General features: G+C 42.0%; 1 protein-coding gene across 1 annotated transcript in view; it reads left to right on the top strand.

The window, feature by feature from the left end:
- SORL1 (sortilin related receptor 1) overlaps nt 1–26,777 on the top strand; it is a 97,977-nt gene that overhangs the window by 45,269 nt on the left and 25,931 nt on the right. The window contains exons 16-32 of the mRNA XM_070765637.1: nt 1,579–1,664; nt 2,906–3,078; nt 4,417–4,548; nt 5,343–5,434; nt 5,719–5,965; nt 6,621–6,759; nt 7,573–7,746; nt 8,587–8,700; nt 10,302–10,424; nt 10,732–10,851; nt 15,732–15,857; nt 17,222–17,329; nt 21,061–21,192; nt 21,274–21,405; nt 22,027–22,161; nt 23,776–23,931; nt 26,229–26,378. Of these exons, the coding sequence (XP_070621738.1) occupies nt 1,579–1,664; nt 2,906–3,078; nt 4,417–4,548; nt 5,343–5,434; nt 5,719–5,965; nt 6,621–6,759; nt 7,573–7,746; nt 8,587–8,700; nt 10,302–10,424; nt 10,732–10,851; nt 15,732–15,857; nt 17,222–17,329; nt 21,061–21,192; nt 21,274–21,405; nt 22,027–22,161; nt 23,776–23,931; nt 26,229–26,378 (2,339 nt within the window). The remainder of the gene's footprint in view (nt 1–1,578; nt 1,665–2,905; nt 3,079–4,416; nt 4,549–5,342; nt 5,435–5,718; nt 5,966–6,620; nt 6,760–7,572; nt 7,747–8,586; nt 8,701–10,301; nt 10,425–10,731; nt 10,852–15,731; nt 15,858–17,221; nt 17,330–21,060; nt 21,193–21,273; nt 21,406–22,026; nt 22,162–23,775; nt 23,932–26,228; nt 26,379–26,777) is intronic.

The raw sequence follows: 26,777 nt of genomic DNA, 5'->3' as shown, positions 1-26,777 counted from the left end.
ACAGAAAGTCAGTTTATCAAAAGAAAAGTATTGTACGCATGCACTTTAAACAGCCAAAGTGCTCTCCCACAAACCACAAGCCTGGAATGCTGCGACAAGCAAAAACAAAGCAGAACAAATAACGGTAGCTGTGAAATATCCAAAAAGTCTTTGTAAGTCCTGGAACAATCCAAACAACACTTGGCCTTCTGCAAACAGATAAACTCCCACATGCACTCTCTACAACGCTGGTCATTTATCAGCAACCCCATTAGCCTAATTGCCTCAGCCATAGGTGTTCTCTCTTATCTCCAGCGATGCCTGTGCAGTTGGTCCCTTCTAGCCATAAGCCTGCGCATTCTGGCATCAATCCACCGATCCTCCACCTCCAAGTCCGATGATTCACTAGTGGGCTGGCTGCATCCATCTCTCTATCTGATCCTTCTTCTCCCCCAGCATCTGACCTAGGCAATGACTCTTCACTGTCAGAAGCTGATGGCAATAAAACAAGTCTCTGGGAACCTGAGGACTCTCCTAAGCCAACATCCAAATTCCCCGTTGCAGGAACTGGCCCAGAGCCCACCGCAACACCTAGATACTGCATTTGTTAAGCCAGGAAAAGGTTTAACTAACTTGAAGCCTAACTGAGGTTGTGCCAATAGAATAGCCTCCAACTTAAAGAAAAGAAGAATTAGGGGTGACATGATAACAGTATTCCGGTATCCGAGGGGCTGCCACAAAGAAGGGGGAGTGTTAAATTATTCTTCAAAGCCCCAGAGAACAGGACAGGAAACAATGGTTGGAAACTAATCCAAGAGAGAAGCAATCTGGGATTAAGGCGTGAGTGGTGTTGTGTCACTCTGTCACAATGCACATTTTGTCACTCTCCACCTGCGCCCAGGTGTTAATGCAATCAGTTTATATATTACCTGTAAATTCTTTCTGGAGGTGCTTCCATGTGTCGCCCTGTGTGAAAGCCAAACACTTGCAGAAAATAATTTTGTCATCTGCGTATGTTAAAGTAGCACAGTCCCAGTGCTGTTAACTTGATAGTGGCTCTTGGATTTATTTATTGATTGATTGATTGATTGATTGGATTTGTATGCCGCCCCTCTCCGGAGACTCGGGGCGGCTAACAACAGTAATAAAACAATGTACAATAATAATCCAATAAATACTAAAAATGATTAAAAAACCCATTAATATAAAAAACCAAACATACATACAGACATACCACACATGAAATTGTAAAGGCCTAGGGGGAAAGAGCATCTCAATTCCCCCATGCCTGGCGGCAGAGGTGGGTTTTTAGGAGCTTACAAAAGGCAAGGAGGGTGGGGGCAATTCTAATCTCTGGGGGGAGTTGGTTCCAGAGGGCCGGGGCCGCCACAGAGAAGGCTCTTCCCCTGGCTCCCGCCAAGCGACATTATTTAGTTGACCGGACCCGGAGAAGACCCACTCTGTGGGACCTAACCGGTCGCTGGGATTCGTGCAGCAGAAGGCAGTCCCGGAGATAATCTGGTCCGGTGCCATGAAGGGCTTTATAGGATTACAACTACATGTGCCTCTGACAAAGCACTTGTGTTTTATTGGTGTTAGTTACCGCAAAATATCCGGCGACTCGTGTTCTGGAGGTGACGTGGAGGCCCGGTTAGAAGGGGAAACCGTTCCATGTCCACTAGCAGGTAAGCCAAGTTTGGGGGAGGGGGGAGGTTGTTGCAAAAGCAGTATGTGTCAAAGTTTGTGAGGTTTGTAGATCGGGAAAATAAAATCTGCCTTGCGTTAAGCTTGACTTCTGCTACCTAACGAACGCACACTTAGTTATTCTGAGAGATGGACCACACTGGGAACGAGAGTGTTTCCATCTTCTCTTTAAATAAAAATACACAATTGGGGATGAAAACAAGGACATTGCAATGTGACATACAGTTAAAAAAATTATTTTATTGGATTGTATTTAAATCTGAGCCATCTTTGGAGGAAAATCAAGACATTTCAGTCTTGACATCAGTTTGAAATGAGGTTGTAGAAGCAGAGTGTTTAAAAAGTGCTGCAGTGGCACAGTGGTTAGGGTGCAGTACTGCAGGCTACTTTTGCTGACTGCCGACTGCCTGCAGTTTGGCATTTCAAATTTCACCAGGCTCCTTCTGGGGTGGGTAAAACGAGGATCCAAAATTGGTGGGGGCAAAAGGCTGCCCCTGTAAATCACTTAGAGAGGGCTGTAAAAGCACTGTAAAGTGGTGTATGTCTAAGTGCTAAGGAAGGAAGGAAGGAAGGAAGGAAGGAAGGGAGGGGAAGGAAGGGAGGAAGCAAGGGAAAGAAGGGAGGAAGGAAAGGAAGGAAGGAAGGGAAAGAAGGAAGAGGAAGGAAGGAAGGGAAGGAAGGGAAGAAAGGAAGGGGAGGGAGGAAGGGAAAGAAGGAAGGAAGGAAGGGGAAGGAAGGAAGGGAAGGGGAAGGGAAGAAGGAAGAAAGGAAGGGGAAGGAAAGGAAGGAAGGGGAGGGAGGAAGGGAAGGAAGGAAGGAAAGGAAGGAAGGGGAAGGAAGGAGGGGAAGGGAAGGGGAAGGAAAGAAGGAAGGGAAGGGAGGAGGGGGGACGGCTGTGGTGGCACAGTGGTTAGAATGCAGTATTGCAGGCTAATTGCCAACTGCCAGCAGTTTGATCTTAACTGGCTCAAGGGTGACTGCGATTTCCATCCTTCCGAGGTGGGCAAAATGAGGACCCTGATTGTTGGGAGCAAGAGGCTGACTCTGTAAACCGCATAGAGAGGGCTGTAACGTCATGTAAAGCAGTATATAAGTCTAAATGCTTATTGCTATTGCTAAACTTCCCTTTCTGATGTTTGAGCCCAGAAAACGCTCCTTCCCAAATGTAAAATCCCTACTTCATTCCTTGGCTGGTTTGTTTGTGTGTGTTTTTCTTTGGCAGAGGAAAATGAGTTCATCTTGTATTCAACAAGGTATTCCATCCATCGGTATGATCTCTCGTCCGGGCTGACGGAAGATTTGCCCTTGGCGGGGCTGCGTGGAGCAGTGGCCCTCGACTTCGATTACACCCACAACTGCCTATACTGGGCAGATGTGACGCTTGAAATTATCCAGGTTAGTGACTGTCTTTGTGCTCCCCTTGGACGCCAGCTCATTGTACTTTGCCCTGCATTTGAAGCCAGACGAAGAGAAAGGAGGCCGCATAAAGATAGACCATGGTTTATGACCACAAATTGAACCCTTTGTTTTTGGTTACTAAGTGAGACATTGGTTTAGGGAGCTTGGCCTCATTTTGCAGTCTTTTCTACCAACAGTTGTTAAGTGAATCTCGGAAGTTACTACCGTATTTTTCAGAGTATAAGATGCATGCTTTTCCACCCTAAAAGAGGGTGGAAATGTTGGTGTGTCTCTACCTCTCATTTAGATACCGTGGTACCTCTACCTAAGAATGCCTCTACTTACAAAATTTTCTAGATAAGAACCGGGTGTTCAAGATTTTTTTGCCTCTTCTCAAGAACCATTTTCCACTTACAAACCTGAGCCTCCAAAACTGTAACTGGAAAAGGCAGGGAGAAGCCTCTGTGGAGCCTCTCTGGGAATCTCCTGGGAGGAAACAGGGCCTCCACCCTCCCTCTGGTTTCCCCAGTCGTACACATTATTTGTTTTTACATTGATTCAATTGCTTCTTCTTACAAACTTTTCTACTGGTCTACCTGGTCACAGAACGAATTAAGTTCATAAGTAGAGGTACCACTGTGCTTCCTCCAAAGTTCTGAAGTTGACCCAGAAGTCCTTGGTGCTGCCTCTTCTAAATTGACTACCAAAGGGGCTGGAGGTTCTTGTTAGTACATTGTATGTAACCTACTTGGGTGTTGCCATACAGTAAATTACAATGTTAGTTTGTAGAATATAAAGACAGTACCTTTAAGGAAATATTACTGCTTGGCCATAAGAGGGCGCCAACACCATTTCCTTTGGGGGGAGTTACTTTGTTAGAGATATATTTGCCATGAGCTGTATTCCTGCTGTGTGCGTGGTTTGTAAACTGTTAAGAGTATTATATTGTTGATTCTGTATATTTGTAAATAATAATATTGTTGTATATACATTGATGTTAAGTCTGAGTCATTGTCTGGCTAACCCACATTACCTACACCACAACAACTCTGCTTAATGTGTGTTGAAGGTTTCGTACCAAGACATACTAACAGTTATAGACCAGGAATCTCCAACCTTAGCAAATTTAAGGCTTGTGGATTTGTGAATTTCAACGTTGGCTTCCAGAATTCCCCAGCCAACGCTTGTTCTAAGCAATGCAGCTTTAAGGCTGCAGAAGGCCAGTGGAAGTTCTCCATCACTTCTTCTCTTAGTTCTCTTCTTAACTTCAAAGGATCACCTCTAGAGTTTTGTTGGCATCAAACATAGCAGTTGACTTCAATCCATTATTTTCAGCGTCTCTGTCTCAACGGAAGTTCTGGGCAGGAAGTCATCGTCGGTACCGGCTTGGAGACGGTCGAAGCATTGGTCTTTGAGCCCGTCAGTCAACTGCTTTACTGGGTGAACGCCGGCATCCCCAAAATTGAGGTACACCGCCTTCTGCTAGTAGGAAAGAAGCCAACATCTCAAAAAGGAAGTCTATTACTCAAGCAGAAGTTTAACCCAGTTAGGAGAATGGATAGTTTTGTGGGGGACATTTGCTGTGAATATTTCCTTATAGCAATAGAATATATTGCTTCAAGAGTGAGATGGGTGGCATATCAAGTGAATGAATGAGTGAATGAGTGAACGAATGAACGAACGAATGAATGAATGAATGAATGATTTGCACCATGGGAGAGGGAACTCCTACTCCTAATTCATTGGCCATGTCCTTGGCAAAGGTATGGGTGGGAATGAAAATAAATCTGAATTCATTGACTGCCTTACTGGTATTTTGCCATTAGCCTAATACTGACTTCACTTGATCTCTAAAAGAGTTCAAAGAAAGAGACCAAACCAGATCTATCTTGTCTGGACCAAGTTGTGGCTTCTTTTAAACCTAGATTCCTGAATTATTGATCATAACAGAACAGCAATCTCCTACCCTGGCAGGAAACCCTCTACCAGGGCTGTCAAACATGACTTCATTGAAGACAGCATCAAGCTTGTGTTTGACCTTGGTGGCTGGGGTGGGTGTGGCCACCTCCACCTCACTCAAGTAGAATGCCTGTGATGGTCCCAAGAGCTTTTGTCACATGCAAAATATAAGACCCTAATGCATGGGGCTTCCCCACGAATTGCAGCTGGAACTAAACCAGCCTTCTAGTGCTTCTTGCCAGATCAGTAATTGCTAATAGTCTGGTGGAATCATTGTTCTCCGATTTGTTGTTTCCACGCAGGTCGCCAACCCAGACGGGGACTTGCGTCTTACCATTTTAAACTCCTCGGTGCTCGAACGACCCCGGGCTCTAACTCTGGTACCCAAAGAAGGGTAAGTAAGGAGGGTTCCTATCCCTTGGATCTTGTTTGTGTTCTCTTTGGAGTGGGAGGACTTTCAGCCCAGATCCTGTTGTGGTTGGCTCGCACGGACTTTGACTGTTGACTGTTTTTAACGATAATGGGTTTGTTAACTATAGTTATTAATTATTGGATTTGTACCATAATGTTTATTGTTACTGTGAGTCTTCGGAAAGGGACGGCATACAAATCTAATAAATTATTATTATTATTATTATTATTATTATTATTATTATTATTATTATTATTTCTTCCCAGGCTGATGTTCTGGACAGACTGGGGGGATTCGCGACCCGGTATTTATCGAAGCGAAATGGATGGCTCCTCTGCCACTTGCATTGTCTCCGAGGGAATAAAGTGGCCAAATGGAATCTCGGCAGATGACCATTGGATCTACTGGACGGAGGCCTACATGGACAGGATCGAGCGGGTCGATTTCAACGGCATGCAGAGATCAGTGATCTTGGATAGTCTTCCTCATCCCTATGCCATCGCTGTCTTTAAGGTACTTCTGGAACATCTATGGTAGAGTAGCCATTGTCAATCCAGACCCCTCTATGGTAAAGCAGGCATCATCCATCTAGAACTATGATATAGCAGGAATAATCCATCTAGAACCCTGTAGGATAGAGCAGGCATTATCCATCTAGAACTATGATAGAGCAGGAATAATCCATCTAGAGCCCTCTAGGATAGAGCGGGCATTATCAATCTAGAACCTATGATATAGCAGGAATAATCCATCTAGAACCCTCTAGGATAGAGCGGGCATTATCAATCTAGAACTTACGATATAGCAGGAATAATCCATCTAGAACCCTCTAGGATAGAGCAGGTATTATCCATCTAGAACTATGATAGAGCAGGAATAATCCATCTAGAACCCTCTAGGATAGAGCGGGCATTATCAATCTAGAACCTATGATATAGCAGGAATAATCCATCTAGAACTCTCTAGGATAGAGCAGGCATTACCAATCTAGAACTTACGATATAGCAGGAATAATCCATCTAGAACCCTCTAGGATAGAGCGGGCATTACCAATCTAGAACCTATGATAGAGGAGCAACTATCAATCTAGAACACTCCATCTCTGGTCCTCCAATAAACGTTTAAATTTTTTTGGTTTAAAAAAAGGTTTCCTTTATTCCCCTCCCAGAATGATATCTATTGGAATGATTGGTCGCAGCTGAGCATTTTCCGAGCCTCCAAACACAACGGAGCCAGAATGGAAACCTTGGTGGACCATCTCAACAGCGTGATGGACATGAAAATCTTCTACCACGGAAAGACGGCAGGTATTTATTGGCCCAACAGCGAATGTTGCCTCTACTTCTCTGATACATCTCCCTTAAAATAATCTTCCCTGTTGAGTCTAATTAAAAGTAACAATTCAGTGGCAACCGTGAAAGGCAACTTGGCCATGGAGAGTTTCAATCATCCAGAGTCCAGACCATGGTTGTCCCAATGGTGCTTTTCTTGGGGGTTTTTTCATTGAAAACCTTCCAATATTCATAGTAGAAGAAGAAGAAAGAGAAGGAGAAGGAGGAGAAGAAGAAGAAGAACAAGAACAAGAAGAACAAGAAGAAGAAGAAGAAATAACAACAATAGTTGTTTTGTTGTTGTTATCATCATCATCATCATCATTATTATTATTATAATTATTAAATATTATTAAATCCATCATCATCATCATCATCATCATCATTATTATTATTATTATTATTATTATTATTATTAAATCCTACACTACTTCAGACAGATGGCTATCCAACATCCGCTTAAAAACTTCCAGTGTTGGAGCATTCACAACTTCTGGAGGCAAGCTGTTCCATTGGTTAATTGTTCTAACTGGAAATTTCTCTTTAGTTTTAAGTTACTTCTCTCCTTGTTTAGTTTCCACCCATTGCTTCTTTTTCTACTCTCAGGTGCTTCTTGGATGAGAAGTGGTTTGTTTGTTTGTTTGCTTTAAAAAACCAGTTGTCTTTTGGAAAAGCACTTTTTGGGACATCTGTTGAAAGGTCTCTCTGTTACCCTGGATGGTTTCAAGTTTCACCATGTACATTTCTGGTTGACAAAGTACTTTCTTCCTTCTTCTCTCCTCTGGACAGGGAAGAACGCATGTGCAGAGAAGCCGTGCAGCCTGCTGTGTCTGCCCGGGGCCGATAACAACTTTACGTGTCGATGTCCCGATGGCGTCTCCAGCCATGTGCTCCCATCGGGGGAGATGCGCTGCGATTGTCCACCCAACTATCACTTGAAGAATGGCACCTGCATAAAAGAAGGTAAGGGATACACCCGGGAGTTGTACATTGTATATTGTGTTGTGAGCCGCCCCGAGTCTTCGGAGAGGGGCGGCATACAAATCTAATAAATTATTATTATTTAAAATGAGAATGTTTTGAATGTTCTTTTTCATTTATATCGTGGCCTTCTATTGTTAAAATTCTAGGATTTTCAAGGGTGACCCATTCTTTAATCCATAGTAATTTAGTGGCTTGGTGGTATATTTCTAAGTTCCTCCTCTTGTTCTTAGATCTTGTAGGGCTTTCATGTTTATTCTTGGGTTTTTATTGCACCAAATAAATTTAGAAATTATTTTATTTATTTTGGTAAAGAAAGATTTGTTTAATTGTATTGGTGCTGTTTGAAAGAGATAGAGCCACCTTGGAAGTATATTAGACTTTATTGTATTGATCCTTCCCATTAAGGATAAATTTAAGTTTGACCATTTTTCTAGATCGTCTTTTGTTTTAGTGAATAATTTCATATAATTTAGTTCTTTCAGTGAAGAATACCTTGTCGTAAACCAAATTCCTAGATATTTAATTTTTTTTTCCTATTTGGAAACCTGTTTCTTTTATTAGTAATTTATTTAAATCTTGATTACAATTCTTGGTTAATATTTTAGTTTTATTCCTGTTTATTTTTAAGCCAGCCACTTTCCCATAGTTCTCTAGTTCTTTTACTAAATGTAAATTATTAAATAATAATAATAATAATAATTATTATTATTATTACTGTATTATTATTATTGGGTTCATTAAATTCAGGTTGTCTTTTCTTTCTTTTTAACGGTTGTTGATTATTTGTGCTGGTTTCCTTTTCGGCCTCTCGCCATCCAGAAAACACGTGCCTCTCCAACCAGTACAGATGCTCGAATGGGAATTGCATCAACAACATCTGGAAGTGTGACAACGACAACGACTGCGGGGACATGAGCGATGAAAAGAACTGCCGTAAGTCCTGTGGATAGTTGGGGTGAGGGCAAGGGAGGGCTTGCTTAAGTGAATGATCAAAAGCAGCCCCTCCCCAAAGTGCCTTAGATAAATCTTGACACGCAACACATCGACAGAGAGGAAAGGGTTAAGGGTCCTTTTGATTAGCACACAACTGAATGGGTCCAAAGACGGGCTGCAAATATGGTGGAAGGTCTCAAGCATAAAACTCAAAATGTCGCTATAGAGTACCGCACACCAAGACAACTAGACACAATAACGGTTTTTCCCCAAATGCCATCACTCTGCTAAACAAATAATTCCCTCAACACTGTCAGACTATTTACTAAGTCTGCACTACTATTACTACTAGTTTTTTCTCATCATTCCTATCACCCATCTCCTCCCACTTAGGACCGTATGACTGTAACTTGCTTGTATCCTTAAGATTTTAAGGAATCGGTGGGGAAAGAAAGTAGAATGCTTGGCTGCATAGCTAGAGGTATAACAAGCAGGAAGAGGGAGATTGTGGCCCTGCTGTATAGAGCGCTGGTGAGACCACATTTGGAATACTGTGTTCAGTTCTGGAGACCTCACCTACAAAAAGAGATTGATAAAATTGAACAGGTCGAAAGACGGGCTACAAAAATGGTAGAAGGTCTTAAGCATAAAACGTATCAGGAAAGACTTCATGAACTCAATCTGTAGAGTCTGGAGGACAGAAGGGAAAAGGGGGACATGATCGAAACATTTAAATATGATAGAGAGTTAAATAAGGTTCAGGAGGGAAGTGTTTTTAATAGGAAAGTGAACACAAGAACAAGGAGGCACAATCTGAGGTTAGTTGGGGGAAAGATCAGAAGCAACGTGATAAAATATTATTTTACTGAAAGAATAGTAGATGCTTGGAACAAACTTCCAGCAGACGTGGTTGGTAAATGCACAGTCACTGAATTTAAACATGCCTGGGATAAACATATAGCCATCCTAAGTTAAAATACAGGAAATAGTGGAAAGGCAGACAAGATGGACCATGAGGTCTTTTTTCCCCCCCAATAAATTTTATTAGTTTTCATAAAATAGACAATACTGACAAACATAACATTAAACATAAAAATGGGTTTGTATCTTCCCCGCTTATTCAAAAAGTAAAAATTTCAATACAGAAAAAAGAATACTTAAGAAAAAATACTTAAAGTCAACTTATTAATATAAATGAAAAGAAGAAATTTGTTTGACTTTTTATAATACGTCTTAATACATAAACTAATTCTAACATAATTCTAAAATCTTATCCCTACTAATTCTAATAAAACACTTAAATCATATCTCTACTAATACAATTCTCTTATTTGTTTATTTGTTTGTCTTAGCTTTTATTCATTTCTTCTTATTTATCCATATATACAGAATTTTATGAGATATGGAACATGTCCATGTATATATGGACCATGAGGTCTTTTTCTGCCGTCAATCTTCTATGTTTCTATGTTTTTAATTATGCTTTTTACTGTAAGAGTCCTTCGGGAGTTGGGCAGCACATAAATTTTACAAATAAATAAATAAAAAACAAGATGCCGATGATGGTTAGAAGGTCTCTTTTTTTCTTTGTGCGATAACAGCAACAACGGTGTGTGATCCTGACACCCAGTTCCGTTGCCACGAATCGGGGACCTGCGTCCCCCTCTCCTATAAGTGTGACCTGGAGGACGATTGTGGAGACAGTAGCGACGAGAGCCACTGTGGTAAGTTCAGGAGAAGATCGGCATTCAGTTTTGGTCACCACGATGCAAAAAGGATGTTGAGACTCTAGAAAGAGTGCAGAGAAGAGCAACAAAGATGATTCGGGGACTGGAGGCTAAAACATATGAAGAACGGTTGCAGGAACTGGATCAGTAGTGGGTTACACCCGATACGGTCAAGTGCACAGGGCCGATTGGGAAAATGGAATTGAGCGCTCAGTTCCAGCTGACCAGTGGGTGTGACATTTGGTGGATACTGAGATGTGATCTTGAGTTTCCACCTGCACCATTTTGTCCTGTGGATTTTCAGAAGCCCACCAGTGTCAGAACGACGAGTTCAGCTGCAATTCGGGGATGTGTATCCGTCTCTCGTGGAAATGCGATGGTGACAACGACTGCCGGGATTGGTCGGATGAAGCGAACTGCACAGGTGAGCATCTTTTCTTTCTCTCTCTTTCCCTCTCTCTCTGTCTCTTTTTTCCCCTCTTTCTCTCTGTGTCTCTTTCTTTCTCTCTTCTTTCTTTTTCTCTCTCTCTCTCTGCGTGTCTCTGTCTCTCTTTCTCTCTGTCTATCTTTTTTCTTTCTATCTCTTTTCTCTCTCTTTCTCTCTTTTTTCTCTTTCTCTTTCTGTCTCTCTGTGTGTCTCTCTTTCTCTCTTTTTCTCTCTCTGTCTCTCTCTTTCTCTCTGTCTATCTTTTTTCTTTCTATCTCTTTTCTCTCTCTTTCTCTCTTTTTTCTCTTTCTCTTTCTGTCTTTCTCTGCATGTCTCTCTTTCTCTCTGTCTCTCTCTGTCTCTCTCTTTCTCTGTGTCTATCTTTTTTCTTTCTCTCTCTTTTCTCTCTCTTTCTCTCTCTCTCTCTTTCTTTCTCTCTCTCTCTTTCTCTCTGTGTCTCTCTTTTTCTCTCTCTCTGTTTTTTCTCTGTCTCTCTGTCTATCTCTTTCTCTCTTTTTATGTCTCTTTTTCTCTCCTTTCCTCTCTCTGTCTCTCTCTCTGTCTGTCTGTCTGTCTCTTTCTCAAACCTTTGGTGCCAACTGGTGCCGGGGAGCCACAGCAGAGGGATGAAAGAGCCATATGAGGCTCCAGAGCCATGGGTTGCTAACCCCTGCCGTAGAGGTTGATTCTCCTTGTCCCTCCTTTGGATGGGGGCTCAGAGACTTTTATTGAAATAAAGACAATGCCTGGGGTTGTAACTCACACCTGCTGGAATGGCAAACAAATGGGTCATCTCTAAATCTCACAGGACTTGCCAAATGTCTCCTGTAATGTCCTACTTTCTGGCCTGCCAGCTCTGACACTTTCAAAAATAGAGCAATTGGTAGTCAAGTAGCACGATCATATGCTGTGCTGATTTCTCTTTGTGCCTGGATAAGAGAAGCCCTTCCCCAAAAATATTAAAAATAAAATTCATCTTGGTTTAATCATATATTCTTAAGATCTGACTTGAAATGACTCTGAAAGTTATTTTTAAAAAAGGCTCTTCTCTCAGCTCTGCAGGTTCAGATGTGACACTTCCTGGAAAATAATGAGTTTTCACAGTGAATACTTAATAGAATATCACCTCCAGAAGTGCATAACAGCTTAGATTAAAATGTTATAGAAACATGTCAATCCCTCATGCTGGCATAGGGAGCAGAGAACTTAGCTAGGATGGTGAACTCGATTTATCGCTGGCTGAGAAAATTAGCACAAAAGGCAAAGAAACTGGCCTTCCATATATTTGGAATGGAATGGAATAGAATAGAATAGAATAGAATAGAATTATTTCTTGGCCAAGTGTGACTGGACCGCACGAATCCCACCGGCCGATAAGGTCCCACAGAGTTGGCCTTCTCCGGGTCCTGTCGACTAAACAATGTCGTCTGGCGGGCCCCAGGGGAAGAGCCTTCTCTGTGGCGGCCCCAGCCCTCTGGAATCAACTTCCCCCGGAGATTAGAACTGCTCCCACCCTCCTTGTCTTCCGTAAACTACTTAAAACCCACCTATACCACCAGGCATGGGGGATTTGAGACACCTTTCCCCCAGGCTTATTATAATTTATGTTTGGTATGTAAGTGCTGTTTGGTTTTTAATTATGATAGGGTTTTTAGTTTTTTTAATATTAGATTTGTGCCAGTATAATATTGTTTTTATCGTTGTTGTGAGCCGCCCCGAGTCTTCGGAGAGGGGCGGCATACAAATCTAATAAATTGTTATTATTATTATTATTATTATTATTATTATTATTATTATTATTAATTTGTCTTTGGTGCATATGCTCTCAGCGTACATAAAATAAAATATACATTTGTCAAGAATCAGGAGGTACAACACTTAATGATTGTCATAGGGGTCAAATAAGCCATCAAAGAAACAATCAATATTAATAAAAATCGTAAGGATGCAAGCAACAAGTTGCAGTCATACAGTCATAAGTGAGAGGAGATGGGTGATAGGAATGATAAGAAAAAACTAGTAGTAATAGTAGTGCAGTCTTAGTAAATAGTGTGACAGTATTGAGGGAATTATTTGTTTAGCAGAGTGATGGCATTTGGGAAAAAACTGTTCTTGTGTCTAGTTGTATTGATATGCGGTGCTCTGTAGTGACATTTTGAGGGTTGGAGTTGAAATAGTTTATGTCCAGGATGCGAGGGGTCAGTCAATATTTTCCCAGCCCTCTTTTTGACTCAAAACAGATCTCAAATATATATAAAATCGGACTAAGAGGGAAGTTTCAGAACTTTAAAAAACCCAAAACCCCAGGGATGCTTGTATTGTACTCAGAGCTACTCAATTTTGTATTTCCAGCAAAATCTTTAAGGTTCTTTAAGGCAATGGTGTCCTAACCTTGGCAACTTCAGGACTTGTGGACTGCAAATCCCAGAATTCCTCCAGCTTAAAGTTGCCAAGATTGGACACCCCAGCTTTAAGGTTTTATACGACTACAATCCATTACTCCTATTAAAAAGAAGAAAAACGTTGTCATTCTTTGTCTAGTGGACCAGGTGTCCACTTGATTGATTTTTGCAGCCTTATTTGAAAAGAAACCATCACAAAAACAACATCTATGGTGGGGGAAAACGTGCTCTTTCTTATGAAATAAAAATGAAGGTGATTGAAGGTGAGAAAACAGAGAGCTCTGTATCCTCACCTTCAACCACCTTCATTAGAAAGAGCAGGTTTTCTTCTGTCGCTCATTATTTCTCACCTTCAATCATCTTCATTATTATTTCATTAGAAAGAGCACGGTTTTTTTCTATCATAGAAACATAGAAACCTAGAAGACTGACGGCAGGAAAAGACCTCATGGTCCATCTAGTCTGCCCTTATACTATTTCCTGTATTTCATCTTACAATGGATCTATGTTTATCCCAGGCATGTTTAAATTCAGTGACTGTGGATTTAGCAACCACGTCTGCTGGAAGTTTGTTCCAAGGATCTACCACTCTTTCAGTGAAATAATATTTTCTCACGTTGCTTTTGATCTTTCCCCCAACTAACTTCAGATTGTGTCCCCTTGTTCTTGTGTTCACTTTCCTATTAAAAACACTCCCCTCCTGAACCTTATTTAACCCTTTAACATATTTAAATGTTTCGATCATGTCCCCCCTTTTCCTTCTGTCCTCCAGACTCTACAGATGGAGTTCATGAAGTCTTTCCTGATACGTTTTATGCTTAAGACCTTCCACCATTCTTGTAGCCTGTCTTTGAACCCGTTCAGTTTTGTCAATATCTTTTTGTAGGTGAGGTCTCCAGAACTGAATACAGTATTCCAAATGTGGTCTCACCAGCGCTCTATATAAGGGGATCACAATCTCCCTCTTCCTGCTTGTTATACCTCTAGCTATGCAGCCAAGCATCCTACTTGCTTTTCCTACTGCCCGACCACACTGCTCCTAAATCCTTCTCTTCTGCCAATGCAATACTCAGATTGAGGATTCCTTTTCCCCAAGTGCATTATTTTACATTTGGAAACATTAAACTGCAGTTTCCATTGCTTTGACCATTTATCTAGTAAAGCTAAATCATTCACCATATTACCGACCCCTCCAGGAATATCAACCTTATTGCACACTTTAGAGTCATCGGCAAATAGGCAAACCTTCCCTACCAAACCTTCCCCTCTGTCACTCACAAACATATTAAAAAGAATAGGACCCAGAACAGACCCTTGTGGCACACCGCTTGTAATCTGCCTCTGCTCAGAATACTCGCCATTAACAATAACTCTCTGATGTCTACGCTTCAGCCAGCTTGAAATCCATTTGAAATCCACTGAAATTCCATAGAAAAAATGTTCCATCATGCACATGGGGTCTTTTAAAATGTTTTAGTAAATTTTCATATTTTATAGTTATTAGATTTCTTATATATTGTTATATTTAATATTGGACACCGCCCTGAGTCACTTCGAGAAGGGTGTCATAGATTCATGAATGAATGAATGAATAAATGAATGAATGAATGTTGCTTTTGTGATGGTTTCTTTTCAAATAAGGCTTAAATTTCTCCTGGTCCTCTTGACAAAGTATGACCCTAATAACTCTTTAGAATCTCGCTTTAGTTAAAACGGGGTTTCTGAAAAATACAGCAGGTTGTGAAAAAGCACAGCAATATATTTCATTTATTAGAATTGTATAATGTTACATTTTAAAAAAAAAAACACTATCCCATCCATTTATACTGGGCAGGGGGGAAAAAATAAACCGCCCTCATTTCTTTGCAAAAGGCATCAGTTAGTGGTGGAATTTACAGCCACAAATATGTTTGGACTGCTGGTTTGAGGGAGAAGGTTTTGGCCAAGGGGAGAGAGACAATGGGCTTGCCAGGAGCTGTTTGCACTTTGAGTGAAGATCAAAGCCAACTTGGTAAGCCCTGGGACACATCGCAGGGCTGGCCTGTCACTTTCCAGCTTTTCTCATCAATTTTTCTAGGGTTGATTCTGCCTGACAGGCTGAGATGGTCAGCTTGACCCTGGTCTAGTATAGCAGGGTGTGTGTGTGTATTCTTGTTACCCAACAATGTGAAGGACGGTCATTTCAGCACTTAAGACAACTCAGCAAGGCTAGTTCAGTGTTACATAGAAGCATAGAAAAATAGAAGATTGACGGCAGAAAAAGACCTCCTGGTTCATCTAGTCTGCCCTTATACTATCTCCTTAGGATAGATCTATGTTTATCCCAGGCATGTTTAAATCCATGCTGGTAAGTCAATAATTGATGATGTTACCCAGTTGGGTAACGAAACATCTGCAGGACAACAACTAAGTTCTGAGAGCACCAAGAACCTCTGCGGTAAGTCAACAGTCAACATTGTGATATTGTATTTTTAGCTGTCCATCACACTTGTGAAGCCTCCAGTTTCCGCTGCCAAAACGGGCACTGTATCCCCCAAAGATGGGCTTGTGACGGAGACACCGATTGTCAAGATGGAACGGATGAAGACCCCACCAATTGTGGTAATGGACTTTCTAGATCAGGGATGGGCAATTCATTTTGCCAAGGGGCCGCATGAGAAATTGGGATGGTTTTAGAGGGCCGGACTCCTCCCCGTAGATTAGAATTGCCCCCACCCTCCTTGCCTTTCGTAAACTCCTTAAAACCCACCTCTGGCATCAGGCATGGGGGAATTGAGACATCTCCCCCTGGCCTATATATTTTTTGTATGGTATGTTTGTGTTTATGTCTTGTTTATAAATAAGAGGTTTTTCAGATATTTTTAAATATTAGATTTAAAATAAAAAAAACTTTTTTCAAAATATGCCAGCAAAGGTTCAATCGTACAGGCCAAAAATATCTAAAATGATTAAACCATGGCAACTGGATCAAAATTGGGCCATTCCAATAGCTCTTTGACTCTCTGCCTACCTGATTTTTATTTTGACTGATGAAGTTGCTTGGACGAGCAATGAAAGGTTTCAGACTAAAATTTGTGTCCAGGTGCCATTATTTAACCTTTTATGTTCTGTCGGGCTCTCTGGTAGAATCCTCCCAAAAATTCACAGATACAAATTTCAGACACACACACGTTTGAAAATTCAAAACAATGTTCTTTATAATGAAAATTCACTTAAACTAAGCCCTCTTTTGTTATAGCAAAGAGCACTCATCTCCAAACAAACTGGTAATTTGTACAAGTCCCTTATCAGTCCTGTGATACTTAGCTTGCAGCTGTGAGGCAATTCACAGTCCTTCTTTCACAAAGTGAAACACACTGTGCTCTGGTTTAGTTTCCAAGAAGGGAAAAATCAGCACACAAAAAGTCCAAGTCAGTAAAGCAGTCATGAAACACAACGATCAGATAATCCTCCACAATAGCCAAACCCACAGGCTGCTATTTATAGCAGCCTCACTAATGACCACAGCCCCACCCAACCACAGGTGGCCTCATTTTCTTTTATAATAATCTCTCAGTTGTTGCTGCCTATGCATCGCTCTCCTCACGCGTGGCTGTATCATTAACTTTTGTTCTGAATCCAAGGAGGAGCTAGGTAAGTGATCTCCTTCTGAGCTGTCTGCCACACTCTCCTCCTCCCTGTCACTCATGTCTTCTTGGTCAGAGGAGCCTTCATCATCAGATTCCACCGGGGGCAAACCAGGCCTGCAGCATGTGGATGTCTCCCCCACATCCACAGTCCTTGGGGCAGGAGCTGGGCCAGAGCTAACCACACTTTTAGATACTTTTGGCCTGGATTATTGAACACCCTCTACCCAGATCATCATGCTTTCTTAAACCAAAGACGTCATCCTAAGTTTGTTGGAAGTTTCATAGATTTAAAACTTAAGTTTGTTTTCCTTGTTTCCTTGTGGGATGGGTTGGTAGAGAAGAAATGCAATGGTTTCCAGTGCTCCACAGGGACGTGTATCCCTTCAAGCAAGCGGTGTAATGGGGCCCAGGACTGCTCAGATGGCTCGGATGAACAACACTGTGGTGAGTATAATTGGAGTATAGACGTTATAGCCCAGTTATTGACTTGTCAGGGCTGTTCAGATGAGAATACGTTTTACAGAACATATTGGGGTGGCATGCAAAGGAGATGAACTCACTTAAGAATATTTTATATCAGTATCTTAGATTTGTTTAATATAATCCTTTGCACGAGTTATATTCTCATGTTTTGCTACTCAATTTTAGCATATTATACTGCATTTTAACTTATTATTTATTCAAATTCCATCTATTTTAGCCAATGTTATTGTATTTTAACCAGTCACAGTTTTATGACAACCGATGTGGTCCTTTTCCTCGCTTTGATGTGGTCGATTGGGTTAGGTTAGGTTAGGTTTATTGGATTTATATGCCGCCCCTCTCCGCAAACTCGGGGCGGCTCACAACAATAATAAAAAAACAGTACAGTACATAATACCAAATCCAATGCCCACCCATCTAGTTACAATTTAAATTAATAATCTCATAAAAACAGTATATATAAAAAACAGGCACACAGTCAATCAATCAACAAAACAACATGGGCAAGGGGGAGGTGTTTTAGTTCCCCCATGCCTGACGGCAAAGGTGGGTCTTAAGGAGTTTACGAAAGGCAGGGAGGGTGGGGGCAATCCTAATCTCAGGGGGGAGCTGGTTCCAGAGGGTCGGGTCCCCCACAGAGAAGGCTCTTCCCCTGGGTCCCGCCAGACGACATTGTTTAGTCGACGGGACCCGGAGAAGGCTAACTCTGTGGGACCTAACCGGTCGCTGGGATTCGTGCGGCAGGAGGCGGTCCCGAAGATTGATTGATTGACTAATCAAATAAAGTTGATATTGATTGATTGATTGATTGATTGACTTGTTCTAAAGTTAAAGCATTAGGGAAGAACGTACATAGGTGGCTGATAGAAATGACAGAGGTGAAGATAGAACTTACTCCTGAAGGTTTTTTTCTTGGAATCTGGAATAGGAATTATCCAAGACAAACATTATACCTAGTGATGCACATAGTTACTGCAACTATAATAGTCTATGCCCAAAACTGGAAAAATCAAAACATTTATTTATTTATTAAATTTGTGTGCTGCCCCTCTCCGCAGACTCGGGGCGGCTCACAACAGTAACAGAAAACAATATGTAATACAAATTCAATAATTAGAAAGCTAAAAACACATAGTTTTTTTAAAAAAAAAACATGCACACAACATACCATACATAAACAGTATAGGCCTGGGGAAGATATCTCAGTTCCCCCATGCCTGACGGCAGAGGTGGGTTTTAAGGAGTTTGCGGAAGGCAAGGAGGGTGGGGGCAGTTCTAATCTCAGGGGGGCGCTGGTTCCAGAGGGTCGGGGCTGCCACAGAGAAGGCTCTTCCCCTGGGACCCGCCAAACGACATTGTTTAGTCGACGGGACCCGGAGAAGGCCAACTCTGTGGGACCTAATCGGTCGCTGGGATTCGTGCGGCAGAAGGCGGTCCCGGAGATATTCTAGTCCGATGCCATGAAGGGCTTTATAGGTCAAGACCAACACTTTGAATTGTGACCGGAAATTGATCGGCAGCCAATGCAGACTGCGGAGTGTTGGTGTGACATGGGCATACTTTGGGAAGCCCATGATTGCTCTCGCAGCTGCATTCTGCACGATCTGAAGTTTCCGAACACTTTTCAAACGTAGCCCCATGTAGAGAGCATTACAGTAGTCGAATCATCAAAACATCTTTTCGGAAGGCCACATTATCAAAAAAGCATACAGATCTGCAGAAATGGATGAGATGACAAGGGATATTAAGGGAATAAAAGGCAACGAAACTAATAAACTATGGGGGAAAGGGTACAAATGGATCCAAAAAAGAAATAAGATAGAATCACATCCAATATTATTATTTATTAGATTTGTATGGCACCCCTCTGCGTAGACTCGGCAGCCGGCAGTCAGCAAACAATATCAGATTATAGGAGTAACACATGACAAAGAGAATGCAGATAGGAATATATATTTATTTTTATACAAAATTTTTCTTTTCTTAATTGGTTTTTTATGTATAAATGTACATAATCCCAATTTTACCTATGCTTGTATTGTTTCTATTTCTTTTTTTCCCTTTCAATGAAGTAATGACAAATTACAAATGTATAAAACGGGAAATGATCTGTATGAAATTTTTTGAGCTCTTTTTAATTGTATCTGAAAACAATAAATAAAACTTTTTTAAAAAGAAGAAGTTATAGCCAGGGTGGGGTTGATGGGTAACCAAAAAGGAAAAAAAAAAAGGAACCCAAGTCACAGAACTTCCCCAGACATTGGAGAACAACTTTTTATTAGCATTTGCAACCCATCATTTCGCTCAGCACTTATAGGTCCTCCTACAACTTACAACCCATTAATTTAGGGACCATTTTCAATTACAATAGCGCTGGAAAAAAATAACTCACGTAACATATAGAGCCATGGTGGCGCAGTGGTTAAAGTGCAGTACTGCAGGCCATAGTTCCCTCTAAGCTGAGCAGTGAGCAATCGCTCACTTAAAAATCATCATCAACTCAGAGTTTTCCAAACCTGCCCAGAAGCCGAGAGGGAAAGAGTGAGAGGGAAGGAGAGAGAGAGGAAGAGAGGAAGAGAGAGAAACAGATAGAAAAAAGAGAGGAAGGAAAAGAGAAAGAAAAAGAATGGGAGTAAGGAAGAGAGAAAGAAAATCAAAATCTAGTTTGAAACTAGCTCAACTATTTAAGTGGCATTTTGATATTGATAGAGTTGCCCTATTATGAGCTCACTGTTATAGACACACAGTATTTATTTATTTATTTATTTATTTATTATTTCTGTGCCGCCCAGTCCCAAAGGGACTGCCGCTCAGACACTATACTTTTCCGCCCATCCCAAAAAAAAATTAGAGGGAACACTGCTGCAGGCTACTTCTGCTGCCTGCCAGCTACCTGCAATTTGGCAGTGCAGATCTCACCAGGCTTGAGGTTGACTCAGCCTTCCATCCTTCCAAGGTGGGTCAAATGAGGACCCAGATTGTTGGGGGGAAATATGCGGACTATATAAACCGCTTAGAGAGGGCTGTGAAGCACTGTGAAGTGGTTTATAAGTCTAAGGCCTAGTACTTAAAGGGGCAGAGGGAGGGAGGGAGGGAAGGAAGGGCCGAGGGGGTGCAGTGGTTAGAATGCAGTACTGCAGGCTGCTGCTGAATGCCGGCTGCCAACAATTTGGCAGTTCGAATCTCACCAGGCTTGAGGTTGACTCAGCCTTCCATCCATCCAAGGTGGGTCAAATTAGGACCCAGATTGTTGGGGGAAAATATGCTGACTCTATAAACCACTTAGACAGGGCTGTGGAAGGGAGGGAGGGAAGGAAGGAAGGAAGGAAGGGCCGAGGTGGCGCAGTATTTAGAGTGCAGTACTGCAGGCTACTTCTGCTGACTGCCTGCAATTTGGCAGTTCGAATATCACCAGGCTCAAGGTGGACTCAGCCTTCCATCCTTCCAAGGTGGGTAAAATGAGGGTCCCAGATTGTTGGGTGCAAGAAGCTGACTCTGTAAACCTCTTAGAAAGGGTTGTAAAGCACTGTGAAGCGGTATATACAGTAAGTCTAAATGCTATTACTATAATTTGAGGCTCACTTGTGATTGTGAGTCCAGGGCTACGCATAAAATTTCTTCCCCCCTGCTTATCCGTCTTTTCTCTCCTTCCTCCTACCCCGCCAACCTTGCTCTGCTTTGCCACTCTGGAGAATCCCTCTGTACACACTACATGGATTTCATGTGCAAGAACCGGCAACAGTGCCTGCTGCGCTCCATGGTGTGTGACGGCACCTTGCACTGCCGCGATGGCTCGGATGAAGATCCCACCTACGCTGGGTGTTGTAAGTAAAAACGGCTAGGAAAAGATGGATTCCCGGGAGGGCGGAATTTCCCTTCCCTAACACGAGTTGGCTTGCTTGCAGCCCAGGACCCGGAGTTCCATCGCACTTGTGACCAGTTCAGCTTCCAGTGTCAGAATGGTGTGTGTGTCAGCTTGGTGTGGAAATGTGATGGCACTGATGATTGTGGAGATTACTCGGACGAGGCAAACTGTGGTAAGCATGGAGAAAGTGCCACTAGAAGGATAGGTGGTGGTGGGGAACAAGTAATGTCAAATATCATGGCCTCATTGTCCAGGCAAGAGTGGTGCGATGACCCAGAGGTGGACGTCTCGCCTCAAAATCAGGAGGCTGTGAGTTCAATCCTAGGGAGAAGCAGACATTTTTCTGGGCACAATGAGAATATACTGCTGAAGAGAACTCCGCATTGGCAACAGGAAAGGCAATGGGCCATTAAAACACTCTGCTAGCTCCATTCAATTCAATTCAATTTATTAGATTTGTATGCCGCCCCTCTCCGAAGACTCGGGGCGGCTCACAACAATAATAAAAACAATATAACAGTGAACAAATCTAATATTAAAAGAAAAGATATATAAAACCCCAACAATTAAAACCATACAACACATACATACCAAACATAAAATATAAAAGCCTGGGTTCAATTGCCCAGACTCCATTCTGCAAGGGATTAATTGGGCCATTAAAAGAAGGTAATAATGATTGTCCAAGTGATGTAATCTATGTACTGGTAGTCCTCGACTTATAACAGTTATAACTTATAACAGCCACAGCATAAGGTGGTGAAAACTGACCGGCATATTTTTCCCTGACTAGAAAACCCAACTGAAGTCCCCAGCTGTTCTCGGTATTACCAGTTCCAATGTGACAACGGGCACTGCATCCCCAACCGATGGAAATGTGATCAAGAAAATGACTGCGGAGATTGGTCAGATGAGAAGTCGTGCGGGGGTAAGAGCACGTCCTCCCCCCCCCCCCCAATAACTCAAAGTTGGTTTTCTGAGGTCCTGGAACCAGGAGCTACCATATGTTTTTTGTAGATGCAGACTGAAATCGCATTTGTCTTTTTGGCTGCAGCATCACACAATTCACTTACTGTATTTTTCGGAGTATAAGATGCACCTTAGTTTTGGGGAGGAAAATAGGGAAAAGAATCTGCTTATCGGGTGTTCATCTGGCTAGCATCCTTAGTCTGGTCAGCTTCAGCACATTATTTTATCCCCTGGTTAAGGCTTTAACAAAACTTTATTTGGAGAGAGTAACAATGAAAGAGCTTGCAAGCCAGTAAGAGCTGGGAATATCATTAGCACCTGGAAATAAACATTTGAAGCAAGTAGAGCAATGGAAAAAACCCTGCAAAGACTTAGGGCTTGGAAAACATTCTTCGCAGAGAGTAACAATGAAAGAGCTTGCAAGCCAGTAAGATCTGGGAGCATTTTTAGCACCTGGCTAGGGCTGGAAAGAAACATTCCGAGCAAGTAAAGCAATGAAAAAAAACCCCCTACAAAGACAGAGTTTGAAAAACATTATTTGCAGAGAGTAACAATGAAAGAGCTTGCAAGCTGGTAAGAGCTGGGAACATTATTAGCACATGGTTAGGGCTGGAAAGAAACTTATTCGGAGCAAGTTAGAGGAATGAAAACCCCCCCCTCCAAAGACAGAGTTTGGAAAACATTCTTTGCAGAGAGTAACAATGAAAGAGCTTGCAAGCTGGTAAGAGCTGGGAACATTATTAGCACATGGTTAGGGGTGGAAAGAAACTTATTCAGAGCAAGTTAGAGGAATGAAAAAAAACCTTTTGGGAATCAAGATAGAGAGACCCCTGAATACTCTATTAGGAAAACTGGAAAAAAAACTAGTTATATTTGATCATCCACATAACAACGGCGGCTAGGCTAGCATATGCACAACAGTGGAAAAACGAAATGGTACCACAGGAGGAGGAGATACTAGACAAAATCCCATCTTGTGCAGAGATGAATAAATTAACTCTAGAGCTAAAAAACAAGGAAGAGTCTATTTTACAATTGTTGGAGTCTATTTTACTGCTGGTTAGAGAAAAGGTCAAACTGATACAATATACGTAACTAGCAAATATAAAGGGCAATTTCCTGGTGAAAAATGTTTAATGGAAGTGTGGAGATCTAAGATTATTTAAACTAATTAAGATTATAATTCTTTAACGAAAATAATAATAATATTTAACTATTATTTAAAATATGCAAAAGAATGTGTGCATAGTTAGATCCGTTATACAGGTTTGTTTCACATTTGTCCAATTTTCTTTTTAAATGTTTGTGATTTGCACTGTATGTTATGTGTGTATATGTATTTAAATAAAACTTATTTTTTTAAAAAAGCGATGAAAAAAACCCTGTGGATTTCAACTCCCAGAATTCCCGAGCCAGCCACGTAGGCTGGGGAATTCTGGGTGTTAAAGTCCACAAGTCTTAAAGTTACTAAGTCCAGAGACCCCCAGGAGCATTCTTGGAATCCCCGGGGTCTCTCTTTTTTGACCGGCCCACTTTGAGGTTCTCCTCTGAAGTTGTTCTGGTTGCAATCTAGGCTCTGCAGTCATCCCCATCAGCACGACAGTTCCTGCCACGTGTGGCCCAAATCACTTCCGGTGTAATAGCGGGACGTGCATCATGAACAGCTGGGTTTGCGATGGATACCGAGACTGTGCCGATGGGTCGGACGAGGAGGCCTGCCCCACTGCACGTAAGGCGCCCCACTCTTCCTGCATGCCCCTTTCCCCCTGATTTCTAGACATTTTTAAAACAATAATTTTTTATTGAATAATTATTTAAAAAAACAACATGTAGGTTGGCGGGACCACGGGGGAGGGCCTTTTCTGTTACCGCCCCGGCTCTATGGAAGAGGAAACCAAATCTCAGAGACACCAAGTTTGGAAAAACTGTTAGGGGCCACTGTTAATTCATAGATGACAATCCAGATTAATTTTATTTTATTTATTTATTTTGTCCAATACACAATGAGGGTTTTAGTGGGTATATATATATATATATACACACATAGTAAAATAGAGGAGATACTCATAGTAAAATATATCTAAGAAATAATAGAAAAGAAGATATAGTAATAGAACATATCAATGAAAGAATAGAAGAAGAGATATAGGAATAGAAGAAATGTATAGGAGATATAGGAGAGCAATAGGACAGGGGATGGAAGGCACTCTAGTGCACTTGGACTCGCCCCTTACTGACCTCTTAGGAATCTGGATAGGTCAACCATAGATAATCTAAGGGTAAATTGTTGGGGGTTTGGGGATGACACTATGGTAATGAGTTCCATGCTTCGACAACTCGGTTACTGAAGTCGTATTTTTTACAGTCAAGTTTGGAGCGGTTTATATTAAGTTTAAATCTGTTGTGTGCTCTTGTGTTGTTGTGGTTGAAGCTGAAGTAGTCGCCGACAGATTAACATCCCACCTAAAGTGGTTGACATCTTCAAAGACACCAAGATTTTTTTGCAGGACCAATTCCTTAAAGGAATGATAAGGAATTTTTCTGCTTTTGATTAGAATGGGAAGGCATGGTTTCTGCCGAAGTAGCCAGCCCTGGTGTGACTGAGTGCACCAGCTTCTGACCGCTCGGATTTAGGACTAGGAAAGGTCAGCTCATGGTTTGGAAGCTGCAGTCAAGTAGATTCAGGCCGCCATCTGGTGGTACGAGAGGCAAAGAAACTGGCCTCCCCTATATATAGAATAGAATTTGCAAACTTCAGTAGTTTAACATAAATTGCACTGCTCCAAAAACTAAAGGGAACACTTAAACAACACAATATAACTCCAAGTAAATCAAACTTATGTGAAATCAAACTGTCCACTTAGGAAACAACACTGATTGACAATCAATTTCACATGCTGTTGTGCACATTCAACTTTGTACAGAACAAAGTATTCAGTGAGAATAGTTCATTCATTCGGATCTAGGATGTGTTCTTTGAGTGTTCCCTTTATTTTTTTGAGCAGTATATATCCCAATGAAACTATTTCTCTAATGCGGTATTTCTGACTCTCGGCTACTTTAAGATGTGCGGACTTCAACTCCCAGAATTCCTCAGAAGCTTCCCAAAAGCTCCCAAAGATAATGTGTCCAGAGTAATGTTTCTGAACATCGGCCATTTTAAACTGTGTGGACTTCAACTCCCAGAATTCCTCAGAAGCTTCCCAACAGTGCTCAAAGATAATGTGTCCTGAGCAATGTTTCTGAACATCGGCCATTTTAAATTGTGTGGACTTCAACTCCCAGAATTCCTCAGAAGCTTCCCAACAGCTCTCAAAGATAATGTGTCCTGGGCAATGTTTCTGAACGTCGGCCATTTTAAATTGTGTGGACTTCAACTCCCAGAATTCCTCAAAAGCTTCCCAACAGCTCTCAAAGATAATGTGTCCTGGGCAATGTTTCTGAACGTCGGCCATTTTAAATTGTGTGGACTTCAACTCCCAGAATTCCTCAGAAGCTTCCCAACAGATCTCAAAGATAATGTGTCCAGAGCAATGTTTCTGAATGTCGGCCATTTTAAATTGTGTGGACTTCAACTCCCAGAATTCCTCAAAAGCTTCCCAACAGCTCTCAAAGATAATGTGTCCTGGGCAATGTTTCTGAACGTCGGCCATTTTAAATTGTGTGGACTTCAACTCCCAGAATTCCTCAACAGCTTCCCAACAGCTCTCAAAGATAATGTGTCCAGAGCAATGTTTATGAACGTCGGCCATTTTAAACTAAGTCGACTTCAACTCCCAAAATTCCTCAGAAGCTTCCCAACAGCTCTCAAAGATAATGTGTCCATAGTAATGTTTCTGAACATCGGCCATTTTAAGCTGTATGGACTTCAACTCCCAGAATTCTCCAGCTTGCCGTGCTGGCTGGAGAATTCTGGGAGTTGAAGTCCACGCATCTTGAAACAGCCAAGGTTTAGAAACACTGCTCCAATGAAACCTCTATGGCTTCTGATAAATGCATTTTTCCTCCACCTTCTACCCCGTCCAGCCGTTGGTTCCAGTTCCACCTCGGCCAGTGTTCACGGACGATGCAGCCGGTTTGAGTTTGAGTGCCAGCAGACCAAGAAGTGTGTTCCAAACTGGAAACGCTGCGACGGCTTGAAAGATTGTCAGGACAGCACGGACGAACTGAACTGCCGTAAGTCTTGGTTGGCTTGATGGGGAACTCCTCTCTCTTGCCAGACGATGCTGGGAACCATCTGGGATGGCGGGTGTGCGGTCCCGGTAAGAAATTCCAGGATGCGTATGCGCATCCCCGTTGCACACGTGTGGGCGCCCCTGTGTGAAATTTGACTTCTGCCCATGCACAGCGAGTGAAATTTTGCGTGAGCGAGATTTTGGCGATTTTCGACCATTTTTTTGCTTCCGTGCATGCGCGGAAGCAAAAATATTGCCAAAAATCGCCGAAATCTCGCTCTCACACACGTCCTCCCACGAGATTTCGCTTGCTGCACATGTGCAGACGCCAAATCTCTTGCCGACGGGCCTATGAGCGCCTGGCAGACGCGTGCACGCCCACAACAGCCTTGGAGGGTGC

The sequence above is a fragment of the Erythrolamprus reginae genome, chromosome 12 (genome assembly GCF_031021105.1).
Source record: "Erythrolamprus reginae isolate rEryReg1 chromosome 12, rEryReg1.hap1, whole genome shotgun sequence".
Lineage (NCBI taxonomy): Eukaryota > Metazoa > Chordata > Lepidosauria > Squamata > Dipsadidae > Erythrolamprus > Erythrolamprus reginae.
Note: the sequence above shows the minus strand (reverse complement) of the source record. Positions and strands in the feature narration are given on the sequence as shown.